This window comes from Plectrocnemia conspersa, unplaced genomic scaffold (genome assembly GCF_051122295.1).
Source record: "Plectrocnemia conspersa isolate PC_06_02 unplaced genomic scaffold, ASM5112229v1 ptg000012l, whole genome shotgun sequence".
Classification (NCBI taxonomy): domain Eukaryota; kingdom Metazoa; phylum Arthropoda; class Insecta; order Trichoptera; family Polycentropodidae; genus Plectrocnemia; species Plectrocnemia conspersa.
In genome coordinates this window covers 17,176,669-17,200,829 of record NW_028277176.1, presented here as the reverse complement: position 1 = coordinate 17,200,829, position 24,161 = coordinate 17,176,669, and the positions used below count along the sequence as shown (strand labels likewise).

The window sequence follows — 24,161 nt, the reverse complement described above, 5'->3', positions numbered from 1 at the left end:
GTCCTTTCTTCAATGTATATTTTAAAGGTCATAGCACCATTTTAATGGACATGTTGATATCAAAAGCTTGAACTTTATATTTAGATTTTCTATATCATTACTGATTAAAAGTATTTCATTATTTTTGGCCATCTGTAAATTTATTACATAAACTGAGTGTACGTTCAATTATATCATGTACAATTTAAAGCATGTTATATTAATTGGCCGCAAGAATATTTACATACATTTTGTTTTTTCTATAACCAAGGAAGACGCATAATACACAATTGGTCAATATTTTACACTAACGTGTGTATAAAATATAAAATCAGTCAAAACAACATAAATCACAATTTAACTATTTATTGTATGTGACTATCGTGGTTTATGGGTACATATTGAGTGGCACTAGAGAAATAGATAATGGGCATTATCGCTATACCGATCAACACCAACGAAAATATAGGCGAATACACGATCCACGCTAAAGATATTATCAATAATGTAGTGCACGTAGCCAATAGAAGATTAGTGAGAACTCTTCCGTGATTCCTGAGCCGCGGAGACACCCATCTACAGTTCAAGAGCAAATTAAACCAATCTGGATGCAAACTCATGGCAGCGGCGAACATTTGAAACCATCCCACGGCTCTATATCTCCAAGCTACCATATTCGCATCGCGAAACTCGAGCGCCAACATATCGATAGCCGAATGACGACCTTTTCTCAATAAAACAATCGGTTCTGAAGAATACGAAGATATGTACGGCTGTATAATCGAATGTTCCAAAATACCGACAGCTGTGTATTCATCGTGGTTGCGACCCGCGTATGAAAAAATTACTCGAAGATCGCCGACTTCGTGAACTAATGGATCGGCACCGTGATAATAAGCTCCCGAATGCAATTTAATATCATGCCTATCGGGTCTTTCGTCGGATGTGATATCGTAATAATCAGAAAACTTTCTTTTCAATTCGGTAGATAGAAATAAATGACCAATTTTGACATTCTCAGCTACGAACGTCTGACCGGACATGGGCATATCTTTCGGGTTGTGATGTCCAGGAGATATATAAAATAAATTAGAATCGACCAGATAATCCTTCCATTCAGTGTAATAGTAATAGCTGTTGATGTCCGGCTCGAATTGTAAATTATCGCCGAAATGATCGGCGTTTCTAACCTCTTCGATCCACTGAAACATTTGTACCCGCTTTTTTAACTTGACCGACAACACTTGTATGTTATAATCCGGCTCGGTCAACGGTTCCATAACTTCGATGGGGCCATAGGTGTGTATCAGTTTTCCTTCGTGTATCGTTTCGACATTATTCGAGTAAGGGTCGACGGTGACGAGCGCTTTGGACGCTTCGTCCAACGCTTTAGTGACGAGAATGGCTTGATTTTCATTCCAAAACAGCAAGTAAGTAACGGCGCAGAAAAGGATGCTGCTGAAGATGGTGGTGAGCCATGTCGTTTTAAATTGAAGCCAAACGACGTTCGACATTGTTATTTACACGTAAATGACTCTTTAAGTTGAATGTTTATAAATAAACATTAGAAAATGACAACATCGAGTCATGGCCGGCCGGCAGCTGTCAAAACGAAATTGCCATAATAAAAATTGTATTATATAAAATAACAGCGGCTGATGGGGCAATTTCGAACGTAACGTTTACAATATTTTAATTATTTAAAAAAATATTTAATTTGAAAGTGTGGGCGGTAGTAAAAATAGCAATTATTTTAATTTTTTGAAAATTTTACTTGCGATGCACGCTGCCGAATGATTTTAGGGGCGGCCAGTCTAACCGAAATATTTTATCAAAAAACCGCGATGTAATCTAAGCTTATTAGAATTAAATCAATCGGAAATTAGTAAGCACATTAGTTATTCACGATATGCTGTCTAAAATGCTTTGAAGCGGTTCAATGAATGTGGTTCTTACAAATTAAAGCCAAGAACTGGGAAAAACTGCCCTGGAAGATTAAATGTTGGTTTGCGAGTCTCTTAAAAATCGTCGAAAAACGTATTCAAAGCTGGCTGCTGAAGTCTTTGCAAGCGGAGGGCCATCCATTTCTTCGGAGACGGTGAAAAGAAGGCTCTACGATGTAGGACTCAGATATTGTAAAACCTGATACAAATCGTAGCTTTCAGAAATGAATAAAATTAGAAGGTTAGAGTTAGCCCGAAAACACTGAAATTGGGCATCTAAAGATAGGGCGAAAGTCGTATGGTCCGATGAATTCAACTCAAAAATTTCTAAATTTTTAAGTTTGATTCATTAAGAAAATAAATCATTCTTCCATTTTAATCGAGGAATAGGTGTATTATGATTTTTACGATTATGGATTAAATAATAGGGCGCAGAGGCGTAGCGAGGAGGAAATGAAAAATACATGTTTTTTTTATTGATTTAACCTGATTTTCATTTTTATACATTTGTGGGGCTCTATTTATATATGTATAGGTTTTATTATTGACATAACACGGTGGGACTCTAGTAACACTGTCGTGACGGCGGCACATTATGTTGGTGGACTTTGACTGATGAACAAAATAAACAACGGCCGGTGTTACCTTGATGGAACCATTCATATATATAAATAACATATAACTATAATACTTCAATAATAAAACACTATTAGAGCGGCTTAATTTGTGTCTAATTGCCACCTTTCATAATCCGTATGCTAAACATTATTCAAACAAATACCCAAGTATAATTTATTTAAAAAAGTGTGCGGTGTTTTAAAAAAGTTGGGATGCACTTTATAAATTGTTTAAAAAAAATGTTGGGAGCATGTGTTATAGAAATTTACTCTGTGTAATAGTAATAACTAATTTCAACATTTCGTTTACCAGCTGGTGTTCCTCAAGGAAGTATACTTGGCCCGTTTCTCTTCATTCTATATACTAATGATATTCCAATGTTAAAAAATACTAAACTCTCAATGTACGCTGACGACACTGCAATCCTTACTAGTTCTTATGGTCTTAAACCTATTGCAGTTAAACTTCAAAAATCCCTTGAAAACTTAAAAAAATATTTTATGAAATGGAGAATTAAAATTATTCAAGACAAAACAGAAGCTATAATATTCACCAAACGTATACAACCCTTGCCTGCACCCATTAAAAGTGAACAAGAGCATAACAGTGAATGGAGAGCGAGCGTTAAATACCTGGGTATACACCTGGACTCCAGACTAAAATTGAATAAACATATAACTGAACTCTGGTCGAAAGGGCTCGGCGCCATTGCGGCTCTAAAATCAATATTTAATAGAAAAAGTGCACTTACAATAAAAAATAAAATTCCATTCTATAGACAATTAATCAGACCTGTTTTAACTTATGCTTGTTCAGTGTGGAGTAACGTGAGTAATAGTAATTTTAAAAAACTTCAAGTAATCCAAAATAAAGCCATAAAAATAATTTATAATACACCGTTTTATACTAACCTTAAAAAACTCCACACCAAACATTTAATTCCTATCATTAAAGAATATTGTTATTATCAAACCGAAAAATACTATAAAAGTATCTCGCGAGACCACGCAAACCAACTAATTTCAAGAATCGGTGATTACGACAAAGTAAAACTTAAATTTAAATACAAACATAAAATGCCTAAGCACATACTGCTTTGATGCAGTTAAGCTCATCGCAGTGTCATCAGTTTCAGGTCTACAGGGCTAGGTTTATTTACCTTTGTATGTGTTTTATTTTGTATATTGTATATTTTGTATAATTTGTTTTTCTCATCTGCTTCATTCTTTTCCAAAATTTTTTTTTTTTGGATTTTTTTAAATTTGTAAAAGGTTTTGTGTATTTTTCCTTTAATTTAGTATACTCTCGTATAATTTATTTTTCTTTTTATGTTATTGTATAACTTAACAAATTGTAAACAATGTAAATGGTTATGAACCAGTATTGTTTTTAATATATCTGTATGCTATTATACCTATGTCTATTTAAGAAATAAACTTTTATAAAAAAAAAAACATTTCGATGAAAAAATGAGCAAAATATAAAATATTGGAGTGGGCGATATTCGTTTGCACTAATTTATTGTTTGTAAAAATTTAATCACATACCACTTAATTCTAAAAAACAAGAATATATTTTTGAGTTCTTGACATTTCCATATATTATAAAATCTATAACGTTATCAGTAAAATTTAACATTAAAGAAATATCTGTTGCTAATTATCGTTTCTAGGTAATTATTATAAGATCGATTTTTATGTAAAATATGGTCAATGTGTTAAGACCAAAATTTCTACTCACCTGTCACTCGTTTTATTTTAATCCCCTCCTAATCGCACTTTTACCATTTTTATTTTGACAGTTGAATACGCATGTAATTTTTTTGTACTTTTGTTTTAATATTTAAATTACAATTCGAATTTTAACAAAGTAAATGTCATAAATTGGGACAAGAAGGTCGAAGTGTTGCCAGAGGAGTATTTGGCAAGATAATATTCAAAACGTACGCTACGAAAAGGAAAGGCGACGCATTTTGAATGGAGGTGCTCGAGCGATGGGGGCGCGAGGCCCTACGAGGCGCCGACGGAGCGTTGCGCGTCTCGAGATCGTGGGCCGAGAGAACCGCAAGGCAAGCCTCCGTCTGGGTGAGATCGAGCCCCAATTTCCCCACTGATATCAACTCGGCCGAATTGTTGCGCAAGGGTGCACCGATAATGGCCGTGGCTGCTTACTCATCTTTAGCCGTCGTCGTTGCAGAGCCGCGGGTAGCCACCAGGTTTGACTTATATAATATATTTTAACACCTGTACCTTGGAATCATCTTTTTATTCACATTATTTTGCTTACTGAACTTTTTTATTTTTACAGATTATTTCCTAAACACGACGTCACCAACTTTCTCCTGTTGACATCGTTCACCGGAGTGTCGGTGTGGTTATGGAGGCGACCGCACATATCGGGCACATCTCCTGGGAGAAGATTTCCCTGGGTGTTTTTAGGTAGTTCTATGTATGTTTTAGGTAGCGTTTTAATGTGGGCTATTGTACGTAGCGCCGTAGGTCAGCATCCCCTCGTTTCCGTCAGCTTAGGCTTAGTTTCTGGTGGCGCGCTTACTTATTCCGCAATTGATTATTTTCATTACTTAGACAAAGATTTCGATCCCATAGAATATCAATCCGAACCCATAGAAGACATTAATCATAGTGATGATGAAAAATACGATTTAGACTTGTAATAAATCGTGTTTACCTATTTCCTACATATGTTTATAATAAGTACAGTTTTCGTGAAATAAATGGTCTTTAGATCTGTTTTAGCACAATGTTTCTATTTTATCAGATGTATTTTTGTAAACTTATATTTTAAACACGTTACACAGAATCGTAATACATATACCCAATTTAGTCTGCTTTATAAGGAAACTGGTTATTCGTAAGTCACTCTTAGTTTTATGTTCTATTTCCAAACTAAACAATACCAACAAATTTTGCATTGAATGTTTAATATGATAAGAATTACTATAAGTACCTCGAAGAATTTGCTAATATAAGGACAATCTTGACTTATGTAAATATACTGATTTTAAATCAGTATTTCATTGATCTTATAAATACTATTGTTGTTTACCGTCTAGTCATAAAGACTACTTATTATGTACGTATATATATATATATATATACATGATTTTGAGTTGTGATTATCATTATTTGTTTAGTCAATAAATTAATTCATGTAATTGAATAACATAACGATCACCTAGTCATAATTTTATTCTTTGAATAGCAGCTTTGCAAATTAAAAATATTCCCTTATCCTTTTGATGTTAGAAAATAATGTATGAGGTGATAAAAATAAACCATATTATACCCGAAAACATTTTTTATTTAAAATGATACAAAGCCGCACATTTTCAGCGTGAAATTTGATTAATTAAAGAGTGTTTCACGTAATGTTAAATATACTTGATCATTAGTGTTTGCGTTGTGCAATTGTTAGTTCTGATTTGCGGGAGGCTTAGACCAATCGACGCTGAGGATCAGATGATCGTATCCGTGACCGTTCAACGTTTGAATCGCTTTCGAAGCATCAGCTCGGAACTTAAAGTGAACGTATGCGAAACCTTTGCACAATCCAGTGTTCTGAAAGAAATGTACGATTAATTGTTTTATCGATTTTAATTAAAAAAATAAAGTATTACACAAACCTTTTCTTTAGCCAAATAGAGCTTTTGAACCGGACCGAACACTTTAACAAGATCTTCCAAATCGGCTTCAACGGTGGAATCCGAGAGATTTGAAATCCTGATGGCGGCTAAATCATCGCGTCTCATGGTATTTAAACTGCTCGGGAGGTCGCGTCTTGCGCCTTCACGAAGAGACGGTGCAACGTATTTATTGCCACTCGGAACTGGCCCGCCCATTGGGTTCTTTGGATCGGCGCCGAGAGTTGCTACATAAGATCATAATACATCAGTGTAGAACTGTTTATATGCAAATATTTTAGTTGATTTTTATGTTCATACCCATGTCTGCTGTAGCCAAATGTTTGAACGGACAACTGACGGTCCAATGTTCACCTTGACAAGTACGACACCTGAACATGACGTTGCTGGGATTAGCTTTCAAGGCGTCCAATTCGCTCTCCTCCGGCCTTGTGCTCTCCTCCCTTGAAGTAATGAACTGCATAAATACATCTTCGCCTACTAAAGTAGTAGCTGGATTAGGGCCTGGCTTGTCGCTAGAGGAATCTCCGTATTTTGGAATGTGCTTCCTAGCAGCTATTGTCTGGAAACAATGTAAAAACTCAATTACTAAAAAAATTGAGACATTCAACCGTGAACTACCTGGTTTTAAATCGTGGATTTTAATTAGATACAGTAGATCCCCCAATAACACGGTAAATTGGGTACATGCTATTTGGGCGTGTGGTTGGGACTAGAAAATACTCGTACAATATTTTGCAATATGTACGTACAAATAAGGTGCGTGTGGTGTAATATCCTCCCTTTGCCTAACAGGTTACAGGCACCAAAATGCACGTCCCCAATTTACCGTGTTATTGGGTGTCTACCATATGTTCTTTTACATACCTCAGTGCGATGGCTAAGCAGAGGAAAATGTCTAGAACGATTTTTATTTAAGGCAAGAAATTATTTTGTTTTTGCGAAAAAATAAAATTTACAGAGAACTGAAGTTTAGAATGTGAACAGACATAACAATACCTTATAGCCTATTAATATGTGTCTGATTCTTTAAAGTTCTGTATCATGTTTTCAAAATTTTTCATAAGAATAGTACGTTGGAAATATCGATTTGTGGTAACCACTGAGAATTGTACAATAGTGAAGAATCAAATGTATTGTACGATGCTATTTCGTAGGTTCTCAAAGATTCGAAGTAACGTATTTATCTGCGTATATATGCTAACAAAATAATAAAGCAAATTTATAAAAAAAAAATTTAATATCATGATCACTCAGATCAAGTGTAAACCTACCTTAGACACTATCCTTTTTTCAATTTTATATGTACGGACAACTTTGACTTTTTTGCCGTTATCGTCAAGTTTGTATTCAGTAACGATTTTTAAGTCGTTATCGCGGACTTCTGAAGCTGGTGGCAGAATAACCGCGGACGGCTCCATCTCGTCCGCCCATGACGATTTTACTTCGTCGACGCTCGGCATCTTAAATTCAGTTCAAAACGTACATATTAATAAAATTTATTTTCAGGTTATGTACTATATTACGCCTTAAAACGGTTTATACACTTATTTTCGGTGGTAATCTAAGTGATTATTTGCAAATAGGTTGAATTGTGTATCGAAGTACGCGTTTGGTAGTTTTATACCTTGAATTAGGCGACAACGAAATAAATCGCTAACGAGGCGGACCGTTCACGTTGACACCGCAATGGCCGACGTAGTGTGGCAACATGAAAAAAATATTAATGTTTATTGACTTTTTTTTATTTACTAGTAAATATTTTAGTAAGTGATATGAGTTAAAAAAAAACACAACGATATGATTACAAAAAATGGGATTCTTCCGAATTTCAACAAAATATTTATTTTTGTTCGTTAGCGTATTGGGGATTGCGGTGATATTTATTAATTTATTTTAATTACTATTAGTAAATTATGAAATATTATTTTACATAACCCTTTGGACGCGAAAATAGACGAATGTCGCCCAATTGATTTTTTTATCTATTTAAGCAAAAATCAGTAAAAAAAATGTCTTTAAGAAAAAACTTTTTTGTGAATAAACATAAAATATCATTTTAAATACATAAAAATTAAAAAAATAGAACATTTAAAATTTGCATTTAAAAAAAAACAATTTTATATTTATTTTTGATTAACGCGTCCAAAGGGTTGTGATCTGTACAGTAGTTGTGATCTGGGGAGCTGTTAATAAACTATTTCATAGTAAGGGATTAATACCGACTCCTCCTCCATGAACATATTAACCTTTCCCTTATTATGCCAAATAAACCCGTGCGTTACTGTGCTGTGTAGTTTATATGCATGCAAATATTAGTAATTTAAAACCGGAATATTAATAAATATCGCTTTAATTATTTATAGTTGAGGTCAACATGTAATAGTAAGTGAAATTTAATTGCTGAAAATAAAAAAATCATTGGCTGAACAGCATAAACAGATAAGTACAGATTTGAATGAAAGTACTTTCATAATAGCTACTGGTCTGCATCCGCACTAGGCCCGATCGGTGAGCTATTTTTCCTTTCGCTCGGTTGCGTGTTAAGTGACGAGAGTGAGTGAGGGAGTGCGTAATACGACTGAGTCCTCTCTTTCTTATTTCTCAAAGAGCGAGAATGAGATGCAAAGCGAGTGTGCGTGTGTAAGATTGTCTTGGATTACACAGTGCCAGTTGCTGATGCCGAGCGTCTGAATTCGTAAAACCACCATAGGCACGAATTACCTGGGCTCTTATTACTCTCAGGCTTATTAGGTTAACCGCTTTGCAGGCTTCGATGTCCAGCCCACATGAAATGTATTTTGATATGTTTGTAGGTATACGATTTTAAAAATAACGTATATCAATCCTCGTTATATGGCCGCTGGTAAATAGCATCACCGAAAGTTGGTTTTATCTGAGGGTAGCCGGTGCTCAATATTCACGTTTTGAGCCCTAATATATACTAGAAATGGCATTCTTAAGTTTTGTAAATACGTGATTTAGTTATCATGGATATACGGATGCTTTCGAGATACACGTGTATACAGTAGAAATGCTTTTTAGCAGATACCAATATATATCGCCTATTATTATAGATCATGTTTGTAATTCCTCGAATACCCTGTTTTATTGCTGTTTAATTATGTATTTAAAACAAATAATTAGTATGAGTCAATCTCAATGTCACGAAATAAATCAATAAATAGTATATAGTATGTACATATACTAATTGGTACAATATAATATCGGAACGCAATATCCATAAAGCTTACGTGATTGACAACAATTTAATGCTTTTGTTGTGCTTATTTCCATTAGCTTGCACAATAGATAATTGAGTTGACCTGACAATGAAACACATATGAATAGATTTTTATCATTCACGCTCTATAATGAGCTTTCTTTCGGATTCATTCGATTCGTACGCGTTCCACGAAAATGTACCGTTATGATTCCAAAAAAGGAGGACTTCTGCTGAAAAGTAACCTGAAACAAAAAACAGAATCTGTGAATCAATATGAGCTTCTCAGTACAAGTTGGCGTCACCAAACGAGAGAATTTTTCGATAATTCTACTCTTCACGGAGTAAGATACATCGCTGAAAGGGGAAGACCTTTTGCAGAGAGGTATTTTATAAAATTGATTATGTTGTAGTAAAATTAAAATAAATGATACTCGTTGTTAGATTTATGTGGTTCTGCTTCACTTCTGTTGGAGCTGTTACCACTTGCATCATCATCTTTAGTCTATGGGAAAAATTTCAAACGAATCCAACCATTACTGGTAATTAACTTTTGTATTATTAAATAATTATAATACATAATATTAATTTATTTTTGTACAGGATTAGATACAGATTTTCACAATTGGGACGTACTATTTCCGGCGATAACTGTGTGCGAAAAGAGACCGAATAGTATCGAATCTGTGGAAACTTTCATTAACCTGTACGTATTTTTGACTATTTATTAAAATTCTTATTAATTTATTTATATGCTTATAAGAACATGGCCAAATGCTGGTGCCGAAGAGAGAGAAAAATATAAAGAGTATCTTCAATTTCTCTCGACGATGAGCTATCAGAGTATTAAATTGGATGGATCGCGTTATTCAGGCGATCCCAATTTGGAAAAAATTGGTAGCAATTTAAGGGAAACAGTATTTTCTGTAAGTATGATATATAACAACGTTTCGCAATTACATTTATTCAGGAATAGTTTTATCTATTGTTGAAATCAATACCTTCATGTGTGGTCCAATTGGTTTTGTATTTTTATTATATTATTAGGTAATAAAAAATGTTAAAATTCAACTTATTTATATATTAAAAGTATTTTAAATTTGGAATTATACATTTTAATTATATTATAAATTTTGATTTGAAAAAAAAATCAATTAAAGTTGTTGCACGAACAACGATGTACGGCACGCAGTAATGAACGCTTATTGAATTAAAAAAAAAATATATTTTATATTAAAAAATACTAGTGATATTTATTAAAAATTTCGTTTCTCCTAAAAAACTGCGTTATGACCAAATATATCACTACTAATAATATTTTTAAAAATGTGTCATTCGTTGTTGCTTGTACTACGACTTAATTTTTTTTTTAAATTATATCTTCAATAACTATAATTTAATATTTATTTTCAGATGTACCTAAATCGTCAAAGGCTTTAATTATATCACTCTGATAAATAAATTTCATATTTTGAGGAAATAATAATTTGACAATACTATCTCGAAATTAAAAAAATATATTTTTAGGTCGTCTCTCATTGTGAAGATTTTCTGATTGGTTGCGTTTTTAAAGCCGATACTGAAGATTGCTGCGACATGTTTATGCCTGTTTTTACAGAAGTAGGATTTTGCTATGCTTTCAACTCAAGACACGTAGAGAAGACTTGGCCATGGTATATATTATAATATATTTAATAATATATAATAATAATAACATTCTAAATATGTTGTAGGCTATCTAAAACACTAGAACCATTCATGGAAATGTACATCCACGAGACGGACGCAAAATGGTCGTTCGTTTTCGACACTGAACACAAGGATATTCCTATCAATGTGAGCGGTATAAATTTTTTTGAAGCATTTTTCATTGTATAATATTATTTTTAAGCATTTTAAAGGTATACATACACTCTACGGATGAAATGCCTGGTATGGACGCAAATCCACAACATGTTTGGGATAGGAGAGTTGAAAAGATTTCCTTTTCAGTAAAGCAAACTTACACCACTCCAGATGCTAGACAGTTGTCTATAAAGTAAATCATTTAAAGAAATAAATTTTTTATTGTAATAAGTAATTTTATGGCATTTTTTAAGGCAAAGAAGATGCGTATTCTCTGATGAAATAAAATTAGTGACGGATTCTATCTATACTTATTCAGCTTGTACCAGACAATGCAGAATGAAGCTATCTAGACAGTATTGTGGCTGTGTGCCGCATTTTTATCCACAAATAGGTATTTATTTCCAATGTGTCATCACATGTATCTGAACTATTTGAATACGCATTTATTTCAGAACACTTCCGCTATTGCTCTCTTAAAGAATTAAGATGCGTAGCAGAGCATGCCGATAAGATAACCGATATAGATAAATGCAATTGTGAATTAGGTTGCTCAAACACAGTTTATGAAGTGGAAAAGCTCACTGAACAAGAGTAATAATACATCACTTACTCTATTAACATAAAATAATCAATTAATCTATAATATGATTTCAGTCCTACTAGAGAAAATGAAGATAGTCATGGTGAGTGTCCGCTGGAGTCAGAGTTCGTATCTTGGCCTATGGTTAGATATAAAAGAGAAGTTCTTTTTGGATGGGTTGATCTATTAGGTACAAATCTAATAATATGCGATTTTAACATGCTTATAAATATATACATTTTCTTATTTTTAGTATCTTTCGGTGGTATTGCTGGTCTATTTTTGGGATTTTCTCTCTTGTCTGGTGTTGAGATTTTGTATTATTTCACTTTGAGGGCTTGTTGTATGTTTTATAGGGACAAAGACGAATTGACTAGACTTAGGCAGGAATATTTGCAAAGGGAAAAACCTCCTTTCGATTTAGAGCTAAAGCCTTGGAGGAAAACTCCAACTGCTAGTCTTCAAGGTCCTAGAGCAGTTCTCAAAAGTGCGGCGCCAGGTTTTAGAAAAAATGCTGTATATCCACAGCAAGTTTTTGTCAAAGAAGCTGCGAGAGATGTCAAACCACCAAAATATTCTCCGCCACCAACGTACAAGGAATATTTACCATGAATAAAATAAATACAAATAAAAAAACAATTCTTTATTATTTTTACAATATAAAATGTTATTAATTTTTTATATATATATATTATTCGGCAATGTAAAAAAATTGTTAAAGTTTTGAGCGATTGTCATTGTTATTTACTATTTATATATATTTTTTATTCATCTATTTTATGTACACATATTTTTATCTATGATATTATATCCACACATGTATTATACTTTAATATTATATTATACAAATGTCTTAGAACGAAAAGGACAATTTATACATATCAAAGGTGATGATAAATCTGAGATCTAAAGGATTTTTTTATTTGGGTATTTTTTACACTTATCACATCAATCATTCACGTATTCGATATTGTGTTTCGTTATCTCGTCAAATTGTATAATTTTTCACTTCAATCACTTCCGTATAGGAACTTAGGTCGAGACACTCTTGGGATAAATTTAGGTCGTTTAGACCGAAGGAAGAATTGTTTTAAAACATTGCAAAAAATCGTTAACCCAGCGCCGAAAAATAGCACAGCGTTGGTTATGTGGATCTAAAGCCATTATCAAAAAGCAGCCTCAAAAGTATCGACTCGGTCGATTTCCCGTAGGCTCCGTTTTCAGGTCAACATCAATATAAGGTAACGCGTATTCTTCAACATAACCATTTTCAGTGGTCGGTGGCGTTTGGATTCGTGTAGCTGAAACCGCGAAATTGAGCTTGGTCCATGCTGCGCAAAATGTTGTGTTCCACTGGCGTGAGTCTGGCTTTTTCACCCGTGAAAGCCTTGTCGAAATACTGCGTGTCTAGAGGATGACGCTGAAAATACAAAGAATAAAAACATAAATTACCGCTAATATTTTACTAAGTACTATTATATGAGAGGGGACCCAAAAGTAACGAGACTATTTATTTTAAACAAAATAAGTATTTAAAAATAATTTGAAACGCGTTTTAATCGAAACAATTGCTGTTGAGTTTGCTATTTTAACAGCACATAAAATATTTTTGTTTTCAGAAAATCTTTTCTTCGACAAAGTTTTTTTTCTATTGCGATTTTCTAGACCAATATTAACCGTGTTTTTAGATTGTAGAAATTTACTTGTGAAATTTATTTCTTGAAGCACTTTGTGCCAGATCAACAATCCACAAATAAATTTAAAGTTGTCAGAATTTGTTGTAACTTATTCCGCTTTTGAACGTACAAGAAAATCTTTTTTTCAATTTACAAGTTATTTTAACGCAGATTAAATGCCTTTAATCTAGTCTTTATGGTACTTACGGCATTTATGTGGCTATCTCACCTAGTATTACTCAATGATTTCATCGTTAATTTACAAATCAAAATTTACAGACTGGGAAATTTGCCAACGTTTTGTCAATCCCGGAAAAAAATGTTTTTTGTTAAAAAATAATTTCTGTCGCATCTAAGTATAAATGTATAAGGGAGAATTATATAAAATATTCAAAAAAATTATAACATATTTTCGAAATATTTTCGGCACCTTTTCCTTAAAATCAGTGACATTTATATTTAAGTAATTAAAATTATAGAGTTTGCTGTAGGATTCGAGCCCGTAGGTTCTAGATTATTTGTCTAGCACCTTACGGACAAACATATTCCAGCCTTATCATGTAAGAAAAACCGTATTCTGTTAGTTTTTACAGATTTCAGTAATAGTAGGTCTAATATGAGATCAATATAAGATAAAGAGATAAGGTATAAATATTTTTTACATTTTAAAGGGGTATAAAAAATGAACCAAGCTATTTGGAAAACAATTATATGTATTCTATGAAGTCCATATAAAGTAATTTTGTTTTAATGGGTTTTAAAAATCTTATCAGAAAAATGACGACCGGTTCATCTAAGACGTCGACTTACTGTCTGATCCTTTCCTTCAAATCCTCAAGAGATCGAGGATGATGTTAGAAAACCTTTTCTTCAGGTATCCCCAAAAGAAAAAATTACACGGGCCATAGTTATATAGTCACCTTACCGTCCACCACACGTATCCCTTTAACCCTTAAACCTTTGAGTCTAATAATATGGTTATTTAATATAATTTGAGACTGTAAATCACTTGAATTTATTGAATCATAATATTCAAAAAATAATCCTTTGCTTCCTAATTAATAATGACAAGGAAATTATCTTAATATAAAATATCTATCCTTTAATATAGAAATTATAACTGAATACGAAATCAATTTAGAAAAATTGAAGTTAAAATTATATCTTTAGCTAACTGCCAACAACAAACAGCAGTACGACTATGTATATAATTCGTTGCTTTTATAATTTTTAAGAACACCGGCTAAGAACTGCTGGTCTAGATATACTACATAGATAATTATGGGGACCCGACAAAGCCGCGCCGCCTCGACATAGCCGCCTCGACATAGCCGCGCAAGACAATCCCGCGCAATACAACCCCGACATTGCCGCGACGATAAAGCCGCGCTGACATTGCCGCGCAAATCAAAATTATAAAATTGAATAAAATGAAAGAAAATGATTTTTTTAATTCTAATTATTTTGTTTTGTGGACAGCTCTATCACTAGTGATTCGCTTTTTGAACAGTTAGTCATAGATTGGATGATGCTGGACAGTTACAAAATATACCGAAATGAAAATAAATCAATACAATATATTAAAAAAAGTTTAGGTTGTTTGGGTTTACAGTGAAAGTCGGCGCGAGCGGTAGCGAGACGCCTCTCTTTTCCTATATATATATTTGTAATTATTAATAAATAAAAACCATGTTATAAAATTAATTTTGTTTTGACTTTGCGCGGCTATGTCGACGCGGCTATGACGGCGCGGCTTAGTCGGCGCGGGATTGTTCTGCGCGGCTTTGTCGGGGTGCCATAATTATTATTTCAATGTTCAGTTAGTTATGAAGTAATGATAATGAATACTTACCACTTGTGGACGGAATGGCGGTTCCAATTGTCGCAAATCGAGTCTACCCCAATTAACAGGTCTGAAGAATATTTGATCACAAATGTCACCGTGGACGCATTCAGACCCTCCAAGTCGAAGACTGGACTCCTTTTCGAGTAACTGCAATATTAAAATTAATTAATTACTAATTGAATATTTTTTTTAAAAATATTTCACTCACCATATTGAGTAGCTGTAAAGCCTCTTGCGAAAGAAATCGAGGATAGCTGGGTAGCTCGTTGCAGATGGACCAGAAAAGTTCGTCTTCATCGCATCCACTGAACGGACTCTGTCCAATGAGCATTTCATACAACAACACGCCGAAAGACCACCAATCCACCGTCTGGTTGTACTTCTGTCCTTTGATTATCTAAAAAAATATATGAGTTTATACGCAACACGTGTTGGAACGTCAATAGCGATTTTGGACAACTATAAGAAGCGACAAACGTCCCCTTGGCTCTAATCCAGCTTTATTCAAATGACGTGGGTCACACAGAAAAACAATATATCAACAGATATGACATCTGATTGCGTCCGTGATAAATAAAAAACATATACTACAAGACTATCCCATTAGGGGAGTTGAAAGCTGTTCTTCGGAAACACTCGGATCTTAGCCAATTAATTAAAATTACCTCAGGTGCCATATAATCAGGTGTGCCGCAAAACGTATCGGCCGTTTTGTCCAAGTATATTTGCAACTTGCACATGCCAAAGTCAGCAATCCTCACGTGACCTTCGTAGTCCAATAAAATGTTGTCTAATTTAAGATCTCTGCAAAATGTGGGGGTCGTTAATATCGAACAAAATGTACATAAGTATTGAAATTTACGAGTGAGCCGAAATAAACCTGTATACGATTCCTTTCTTGTGTAAGAACTTCAATCCTGATACTATTTCAGCAGCGTAGAACCGAGCTCTGGCTTCGGGAAATCTTCCAGTCTGTTGGATGTGAAACATGAGATCGCCACCGTTCAAGTATTCCATGACGAAGAATAGATGGGACTAAAATATTCAAAGATATATACATTCATACAATATATAAGGTATATATGGCTAGTAAAAATATAAGTGAAATTTTACACATTGCCAATTTGCTTATTTTTATCAACAGGAAGAATAGTTTTATTAATTTTAGGCAAACTCACCTCAGTTTGAAATGTGCAGAAGAGATGGCATAAGTAAGGATGCTTAGTTCCCAATGCTAAAACTTTCCTTTCGATCAGTGTGCATTCGACGTCATCATCTTCCAAAACGACGTCTTTCTTCAAACACTTGATGGCATAGTAATATTCAGTGTTTTTCAACTCAGCCAAGAGTACCTTAAGATAATATATTAGGACGCGTTTATAGTGTAATTTATTTTATATTTTATTCTCAAACTTACCTTTCCAAAACTTCCTTTCCCTAGCACTTTCAAGAAGTAAAAATCTTCCACAGTATATTTGCGAAATCTTGGAATTGTCGTAGCTGGTGGAGTGACACGCCCTGATCTTTGGAATGCACTATATGCAGTTGAGGCTTCTAAAATATAAATATAAAGGCACGATTGTAACTATTTTCTATATACTAATATAGTAAAACAATAAATGGACAATATTAATCGATCATAAAATAAGAATGTTTTAACAACTTTAGATGAACAGCAAGAAAGTAATGATAACATTTCGTAATCTATAATCAGCAGTTGTTGTTTAATAATAACTGCTGATCTCACATGAAACTAAGGTGACCAAGCAATAGTGCATAATCAGTAAATATAAATATATACTGTAAAACACTTTTTAACTTTTTTTTAATACCGTAAATATTTTTTTTATTATGATCATAGATTTAGAATATTTAAAACTTTTACTTTTAAATCATAATTAAAAATAATATTAAGCTATATTACAATAACAATTAATTTAATTATAATTATGGGTGTTCACTTAATATTTTTCTAGCTTTGTTCTTATATCTTGGATGAAAAACGTAATGATGTATGTAACAATGGGCTAAATTTAATAATATAAATACAAAAAAAATACTTTTATTCATTGAGTTGTACGAATTATATTTGTTTTAACATTGTCCATTTATTATCATAAAAGTGGACCAAAATGTACTTAAAGTATAATCGATAAATATTTGTTTTATTTATCAAAATTTATTATATGTAATCGGATTTATTTAAAAAAATTCTGAACAATCTAATCTGCAAAATTAATACTTGATGATAAAAACTATTCAATAATAAGTTTTTATTTTAGTTTACTTTTACTAAATTGTACTGTAGAAATATTAACAATGATTTTTTTATTGTAATGTAATAGATTTGCAGATATGGTGTTTAAATTATTCTCAATCACCAATTTATAATATAATTTAAACCGCTTATAAAGTTGTTAAGAATAAATAGTATATTATTAAATTTCAATCAAAGCAAAAGCTGATGCTAAAGTTAGTATTAATAGATACATGATGGTCGAATAAAATATATGATTTTATTGACCTATTTATTTTTTTCAGGTATATTTACATTGGAGCAAAACAGCATGCATATGTATTTTATATTTTTAAGAGTATACTGGATTTCGATATGTTCATTATGATCGTTCTTACCGAAAATCGCATCACAGTTTAAGTCAGTGGCTGCAGGTCCTGATGCTGTCGCTGCTGCTTCTCGTCCTTCACCACCCCCTAAAGCACCCCAAAAAACACACAACACACGGTAAAATATCTGCCATTGAAAAACAGGCAGATAACTACTATATATTCAGTAAGAACTGTCTGTTTTTAATTCATATTAAATTTTTGTTTGTATTGACTGACAGGACTTGCTGAATATAGTAAAACTATTTTTTTAATGTACTACATAATAAATGATATAATACAGTGCCGATTGAATCAGATTTCATAAATTAAAATTTATTGCGACGTATAAACTATTTATAACGATAATGAAATACAGTTCGATAGAATTTGGCTTGTGATATACGCGTGACGTTATTATGACTATATATAGACAGATTGGGCGGAATAGTAGAACGATTTAATTTTATAATTAAGCAATAAAAATAAGAAAAATCTTATAAATATAATAATTAATAGAAATGATGTGTCAAGGAAGAGGTAAAGCACACATTTTTCAAAATCAACGATAAATTAAAAACAATGCTTGAAATAATGCAATTAGCATGCTCATAAAATAAAAAGTGATTTTTATTTTTGAAGTAAATATTTTATTTATAAATTTATGCTTTAGAAGGTAAACGAAGCTAATCTAACTATACCGTATTATTATTTGAGAAAAACTCATGCATTATCCCGGAAAAGGCATTCGAATCACCTAGCATAATATACGATGAAAGTGTTTTTCACTTGCTATCATGTTTGGGGGATCGATAAAATGATAAATTATATAATTTTAATTTACATTAATTAGTGATAGCTTATATAATTATAATCGATCATCATAGATTAGGTTTTGCAAGTTTTTCTTTAACCTATTGGAAGAATATCGTGATGATAATTGAAATTGAGCTAGTTCAGCTTATACAGAATATCACATCAGTGATAATATAACATCACTAAATTGCTCAAAATATATTAATTACATTGCTTATATTAGTAACCCCACTTTTAAATATAAACATATATGTATATAAAGGATAATAATACAGATTCTCCTGATTTAAATAATACATATAAAATAAGGCTAACATGATAGGATATATAAACTATCTGCATAATTTTCTAGTTGGTTAGATAAATATAATTTTAATATATAATAATCTGAGCTATTGAATTTCGGTATTTGATAAATAATTTTATTGGAAAATATAGTTAAATAATATCTGTTTTAAAATCTTCTTAGACTTTTGAAGAATTTGATTTACTAATTATGTCTGAAACTATATAGTTTTAAATTAATTCTCGCGTATGAAATTAAAGCCTGGACTCTTAAAAGTGTAAATAATTCATTGTTCTAATGAAAAGGATAGCAAAAAATAAATTAAAATAAAAACATTGAAATACACGAAAATGTCTAGTAAATTACTATTCTGTAGCATTAATATTAAAAAAAAATATTCCTGCAGTGTTTTTAGAACTTTTTTTAAAATTATGTTATATTGAGTTTCATTATCTTTATATTTCGCCAAGATACTCTTAGTATTGTCAAGAATTTTTTTATTTTTTACATACTTATTTGAATCTGACTAGTGTTTTTGACATAAAACTGAGTGAAAAAGCGATTTACAAAAACTTTTATCTGTGCGAAGTAAAAAAAATCTTCTAATGATGCTAAAATTATCTTGGCGAAATATATGAAGAATGAAAATCAAAAATAAAAAACGCGATCTTATTGACTTATTGTCTTAATGGGTTGGGCACTATGTGTAGAAAGTTCTACCAGTGAGGAAAGAAACCCGCAAAAATAACCCAAATGCGGCAGATCTTTAAATAGCCTGACTCATTGTGTCAAAAAAAGCGAAGATACAAAGAAAATATATGAAAAATATTATTAATGATTTAATAAAAATAAACGAAGCTTACTAAAAATTATCATGTAAAATGGTATTTATACAATTCTAAGCATTCGATTTTTCGCTTTGAAAGTTTATCTTAGTTCAAAACAAATTTAATTACGGAAAATTTGAAAATCGCGTTTTAGGAATACTATAAAAAGTTAAAAAACTTATGGCGTCTACGTCATATCGTTAAATTGATTTCTGCGAATTTAAATCTAGTATCTCGATTTATTTTTGGAACTGAAAATGCAAAATTCATTTCATTAGTTCGTTCGCGCTTATATCACGAATTCGTCTGACATCACCGATTGATCTTGCTAAAATATTAGATTAAACAACGGGTAATTTCAATACTGTTTTTTGTTGTTGTTTCAACTCCGTTGGCACAGTTTCTGACAAAGAACCGTGACCGGCGCGGTTTTAGTATACTTTCGTGGAAAATGATAAAAGCAAAACCGAGTCGTTCGTGCCTCTCGCACCTGAGTCTATTTCTGTCTGCCAATTCTGAACAATCCGGGGAAACGACTAGGTGGAAATAAGCTCACGACAAACAGCTTTCGGTATAAACAACGATCTTATGCGCAATTCTAAGTACAAGGAGTAATGAATTCCATCGCAATAATATATATAGACAATCTTTGATGTCAGGTCGTTCCTGGAAATATACACTTCCTGATATATAATATTAGCGATGAAATGTTCCCTTTGGGAACACACATGTCTGACACTTTAAAGTTAACAAGTCGAGTTGCATAATCGCAGACGTTCTAAAATTGCATCGCGACAGGTTTTTGAACTCGGAAGTTAACCGTTCAATAGGTCAATTTTCAGATTAAAATAAACCATATATTAAATTACCTGCAATTTTATTTAATATTACAAAGTTGAAGTTAAGCTAATACGTATTAAAACTGTCAAGTAAGGGGGTGTCAGTTTTTAATTATTCGTGGGCTGTGCGTTATATTATTTTTTTTGCATTCATACGTATGTTTGGGCTTATATTTATAACTCTGTTTTAAAATTACACAATCGTTGGTGAATAATGACGTTGCTATATACGCGTGAGTTTAAAATTAGCGATTCCGGTGCGTACGCAAAAAGAAAAGTTTTTGCAAAAATTATTTATGACACTTAGAGATATGCGTAGATTGAAAAATATTAAAGAGCAAATTAACGATATTCTATATTTTCTAATCGTTAGTAATATTCTAAATTTATTACATATAGGGTTTATTGACATCAAATATATAAAAAAATATTCTATTTATATATATATTATCAAATATATATAAAAATAGAATAAAATGAAAGATTTAACAAATAAATAATTAAACAACCTTTTCCTATTTAATTTTTTTCATTCCAAAGCCTTCATAAAATGTTGAAGACTTTGATGTTAAATATTCCAATAGCTCCTTTTTAACATCATCTGAATTTTGATTTTTTTTAAACATAGTATTTAATATGATAATTAGAATAATTGATTAATAAATTTAAGTAAATATGAACACATTAATAAAATAGCTTATATTTTATTTACACATTATGCAGGCGCGTACGGTGAGACACTCTCCCTTTTGATTGCTCGCGTATTGAGTGACGAGAGTGAGTGAGAGATAAGAGCGTACGGAACGCATGTAACGAACGCCCGTATCTCTCCCTCACTCTCGCCACTTAAGACGCGAGCGAGTGAAAGGGAAAGAAACTCACGGTACGCGCACATTAATCGTATGTTAAAATAAAAATAATTTTACGTAATCTATCTCGATATCTAAATAGTACGTTTATAATTAATTAACAGTTACTTTTACAAAGTAATTTGCTACGAATATTATTTTAAAAAAATTGTAGAAGAATTCATATTTTGTAAGCAAAGTTTGATTCTATATTTTTAAAATAGTGCAAAAAATAGTTTTTAACTAGAAAACAATATTATTTAAGTTGCGTTAACTTTGGTACACAGAGATATTATAAAAATGTTAGGTATAAGAATATTTTATAAATAATATGCATATAAATTATTAAAAGGTGTTTTGTAACAACTAATAACATACAACAAATATTAATTTTCTGATTAGATATAATGCAAAATATTTGTGCTCAAGGCCGAAAAATAATTACATAAATTCATTACAAACGCGTATAAATAATACGTGTTATGAAAAGTGAAATTGGCATATAAATATTAATTCGCCTAAAAGTCCAATAAAAGAAACAGAAACATTGCGTCATTTTATTCTGGTATAACTACGAGACCGAGAGCTTTTCGATACGTGGGCGTATGTCTGGCAGAAGCTTTTACGTTTAAAAGGTTTATTATGTGTGCGATCTTTTCTTGTACACATATAAATAATAGTGAATCTTAATTTTAAAGATCATTGCCTTTATTAAATAGATCATCACTAAATATCTAGTTTTTTCTATAAATATTACATATAAATTACATTATTGTTATTTATATATTTATAGAAAAAACTTGGGCTTTGTATTTTGATTTTTTTTAGCAGGGTTCGACGAACGATTTGTGATATTTCTTTGAAAAATCCTATCGTCTACACAACACACTTACTTCTACTTAGTTTTATTTTCTTGGCACAATATTTCAAACAGTCTGTGACTTAAAGCCTAAGACTATGTGCTGTGAGTAAGATTTCAGTCTTAAAGGAAGAGTTTTAAGGTCAATAAACGATGATGTAGAACAGTGCAATATCACTTTTAGTTGATACAATTCCAGTCTTCCAGTAAAATAATTTGTTCATTGACAGATCTTGTGGTAGTATTCCATATTTAATAAACATATCATTAGCATATCGCATAAAGGTTACTAGTAGAGTGCAATGGTCTTTTCAAGTACTTTTAATAAAGTACTAAAAATGATGGTCAAAATATCAATAACTTTAGAAATTATGACTTGAATTTGTTTTCTTTGTTACTGAATAAGAGCAACTTCAACCATTTCATTTCATGGGCTTCGTCAATGATTTTATGATTGTTAAGTTTTTTGTTATTTATGGCTCATTATTGTTTCAGTATTTTTCAGATATTTTTTTACACTTTAGTCATTGCTTCTCTTGTTAATCACACGTTGTTTTATTTATTTTGAAATCCTGCATTCCATTAAAATTATTTTAACATTAAACTGTTTGAGAATGTCACTGAATTCAATTATTATAAAACTTATACTGTATTGCTGAAAATAACATTTAGGTTAATTGTAATCGAAATATGTATACAATTTAACGATAAATAACATCGGAGAGTAATATTTCAACACCACGAATTATCTTATAGTTTCTCGCTATGAATGAGTTCATAACCAAGGTAAACATGTTCCAAAACATTATTTGCACTAAAGTATATTTAACGATCCGATATATTACTTGTTAAAATCGCATTATCGACTTTGTCGCTCCTCTTCACTGATGCCAAAGCTTCAACGATGAGCTTTTGGTTGACTCCGCAAAGGTTGGCCGTAAGCTTTTCACACTTCTTGTGACAGTTAACATCGCAGTCTGGTGAATTAAAAAAACGACCAAACATAATTTTATAAAAATAATAATAAAATAAACATTTTAGCTTAAATCTGGTCCATCAACAATTTTCTCGCATATTGTTTTTGATGACTAAAAATATATTTTTATTGACTCGACTCGATGATAATTTTATGATCCGTAAAGTATTTTAAAAGGTGTATGATAAATTTGATTTGAAGTTTATGATGATTTTATAAAAATACTTCTTTAGAAGATATTTTTTTATAATAAATTGTATTATTTTATGAATACTTTCATGTATAATATGTGTAAATGCATAGTAAAATAAATATCTTTTGCACATTATTTTTGAGAAATTGATAAAGGAGCATTTTTAGTTTTTGATTAACGTGGTCTCATTACGTATATTTTTAGATTTCGTTGCTTATTAGTATATTTATGTATTTAAATAAATATACTTATTAGTTTTTAATTAAATACTATTTTTATAGTTATTAATATGGAGAAGTTCATTTTGTGGCAGTTTTTCCACACAAAAATAATAGATGTTTTAACAGTCTCAGTTTTAAGCAATTTTCTGTTCAAAATTATAACCAAGATTTAAAATGTATAATAAGAAAATTCAGTTAGCCTATACAATTTAAGAGCTTATTAAATATATCTTTTAAATATAATTTTTTTTTGCTGTTTTAAAAAAGCTCATTATGTTTAAAAATCTCCCTTCTGTGCCAATTAAAGAAAACTTTTTG

The 24,161-nt window shown here is 31.6% G+C and overlaps 4 protein-coding genes across 9 annotated transcripts in view; 1 reads left to right on the top strand and 3 right to left on the bottom strand.

Moving 5' to 3' along the window:
* Window positions 1-111: 111 nt before the first annotated feature.
* Tmem43 (Transmembrane protein 43) lies at window positions 112-1,596 on the bottom strand. The gene has a single exon (XM_088199516.1). It carries the CDS (start codon window positions 1,491-1,493, stop codon window positions 345-347), a length of 1,149 nt encoding a protein of 382 aa, XP_088055642.1. The 5' UTR covers window positions 1,494-1,596; the 3' UTR covers window positions 112-344.
* A 4,250-nt stretch (window positions 1,597-5,846) lies between these two features.
* On the bottom strand, window positions 5,847-7,906 carry eIF3g1 (eukaryotic translation initiation factor 3 subunit g1). Of its 2 annotated transcripts, none has more exons than XM_088199846.1 (5): window positions 7,829-7,906; window positions 7,050-7,664; window positions 6,502-6,891; window positions 6,184-6,428; window positions 5,847-6,118 (listed from the first exon to the last, which is right to left on the bottom strand). In XM_088199846.1, the coding sequence occupies exons 3-5, from the start codon at window positions 6,662-6,664 to the stop codon at window positions 5,972-5,974; spliced, it is 555 nt and encodes a 184-aa protein (XP_088055972.1). In that variant the 5' UTR covers window positions 6,665-6,891; window positions 7,050-7,664; window positions 7,829-7,906; the 3' UTR covers window positions 5,847-5,971. The 2 variants fall into 2 exon arrangements, with proteins under 2 accessions (XP_088055972.1, XP_088055971.1); XM_088199845.1 differs by having other exon boundaries at window positions 6,502-6,763; window positions 7,476-7,664.
* Window positions 7,907-9,621: 1,715 nt separating this feature from the next.
* ppk23 (amiloride-sensitive sodium channel pickpocket 23) lies at window positions 9,622-12,487 on the top strand. Its single transcript, XM_088200218.1, has 12 exons — window positions 9,622-9,809; window positions 9,869-9,966; window positions 10,028-10,130; window positions 10,188-10,341; window positions 10,952-11,097; window positions 11,158-11,260; window positions 11,326-11,462; window positions 11,524-11,663; window positions 11,725-11,863; window positions 11,927-12,042; window positions 12,106-12,339; window positions 12,400-12,487. The coding sequence occupies exons 1-12, from the start codon at window positions 9,622-9,624 to the stop codon at window positions 12,462-12,464; spliced, it is 1,623 nt and encodes a 540-aa protein (XP_088056344.1). The 3' UTR covers window positions 12,465-12,487.
* Pkcdelta (Protein kinase C delta) overlaps window positions 12,482-24,161 on the bottom strand; it is a 54,036-nt gene continuing 42,356 nt past the window's right edge. For 2 of the 5 annotated variants that reach the window (XM_088199843.1, XM_088199844.1), the window contains 9 exons: window positions 23,299-23,430; window positions 18,009-18,086; window positions 16,792-16,928; window positions 16,553-16,726; window positions 16,255-16,409; window positions 16,040-16,178; window positions 15,583-15,771; window positions 15,381-15,521; window positions 12,482-13,272 (listed from right to left, as the gene is read on the bottom strand). In XM_088199843.1, the coding sequence (XP_088055969.1) occupies window positions 13,123-13,272; window positions 15,381-15,521; window positions 15,583-15,771; window positions 16,040-16,178; window positions 16,255-16,409; window positions 16,553-16,726; window positions 16,792-16,928; window positions 18,009-18,086; window positions 23,299-23,430 (1,295 nt within the window). In that variant the 3' untranslated portion in view covers window positions 12,482-13,122. The remainder of the gene's footprint in view (window positions 13,273-15,380; window positions 15,522-15,582; window positions 15,772-16,039; window positions 16,179-16,254; window positions 16,410-16,552; window positions 16,727-16,791; window positions 16,929-18,008; window positions 18,087-23,298; window positions 23,431-24,161) is intronic. The other 3 variants (XM_088199840.1, XM_088199842.1, XM_088199841.1) reach the window with 2 other exon arrangements.

Coding starts and splice junctions, on each gene's coding strand:
- Tmem43 (XM_088199516.1), bottom strand. CDS start 1,493: ATGTCGAACGTCGTTTGGCTTCAATTTAAAACGACATGGCTCACCACC.
- eIF3g1 (XM_088199845.1), bottom strand. CDS start 7,664: ATGCCGAGCGTCGACGAAGTAAAATCGTCATGGGCGGACGAGATGGAG. Junction 6,764..7,475: donor AAAAAAGGATAGTGTCTAAG/GTAGGTTTACAC, acceptor CATTGTTTCCAG/ACAATAGCTGCTAGGAAGCA. Junction 6,429..6,501: donor TTTGGCTACAGCAGACATGG/GTATGAACATAA, acceptor GATCTTATGTAG/CAACTCTCGGCGCCGATCCA.
- ppk23 (XM_088200218.1), top strand. CDS start 9,622: ATGTACCGTTATGATTCCAAAAAAGGAGGACTTCTGCTGAAAAGTAAC. Junction 11,463..11,523: donor GCTAGACAGTTGTCTATAAA/GTAAATCATTTA, acceptor GCATTTTTTAAG/GCAAAGAAGATGCGTATTCT. Junction 12,043..12,105: donor TGGATGGGTTGATCTATTAG/GTACAAATCTAA, acceptor TCTTATTTTTAG/TATCTTTCGGTGGTATTGCT.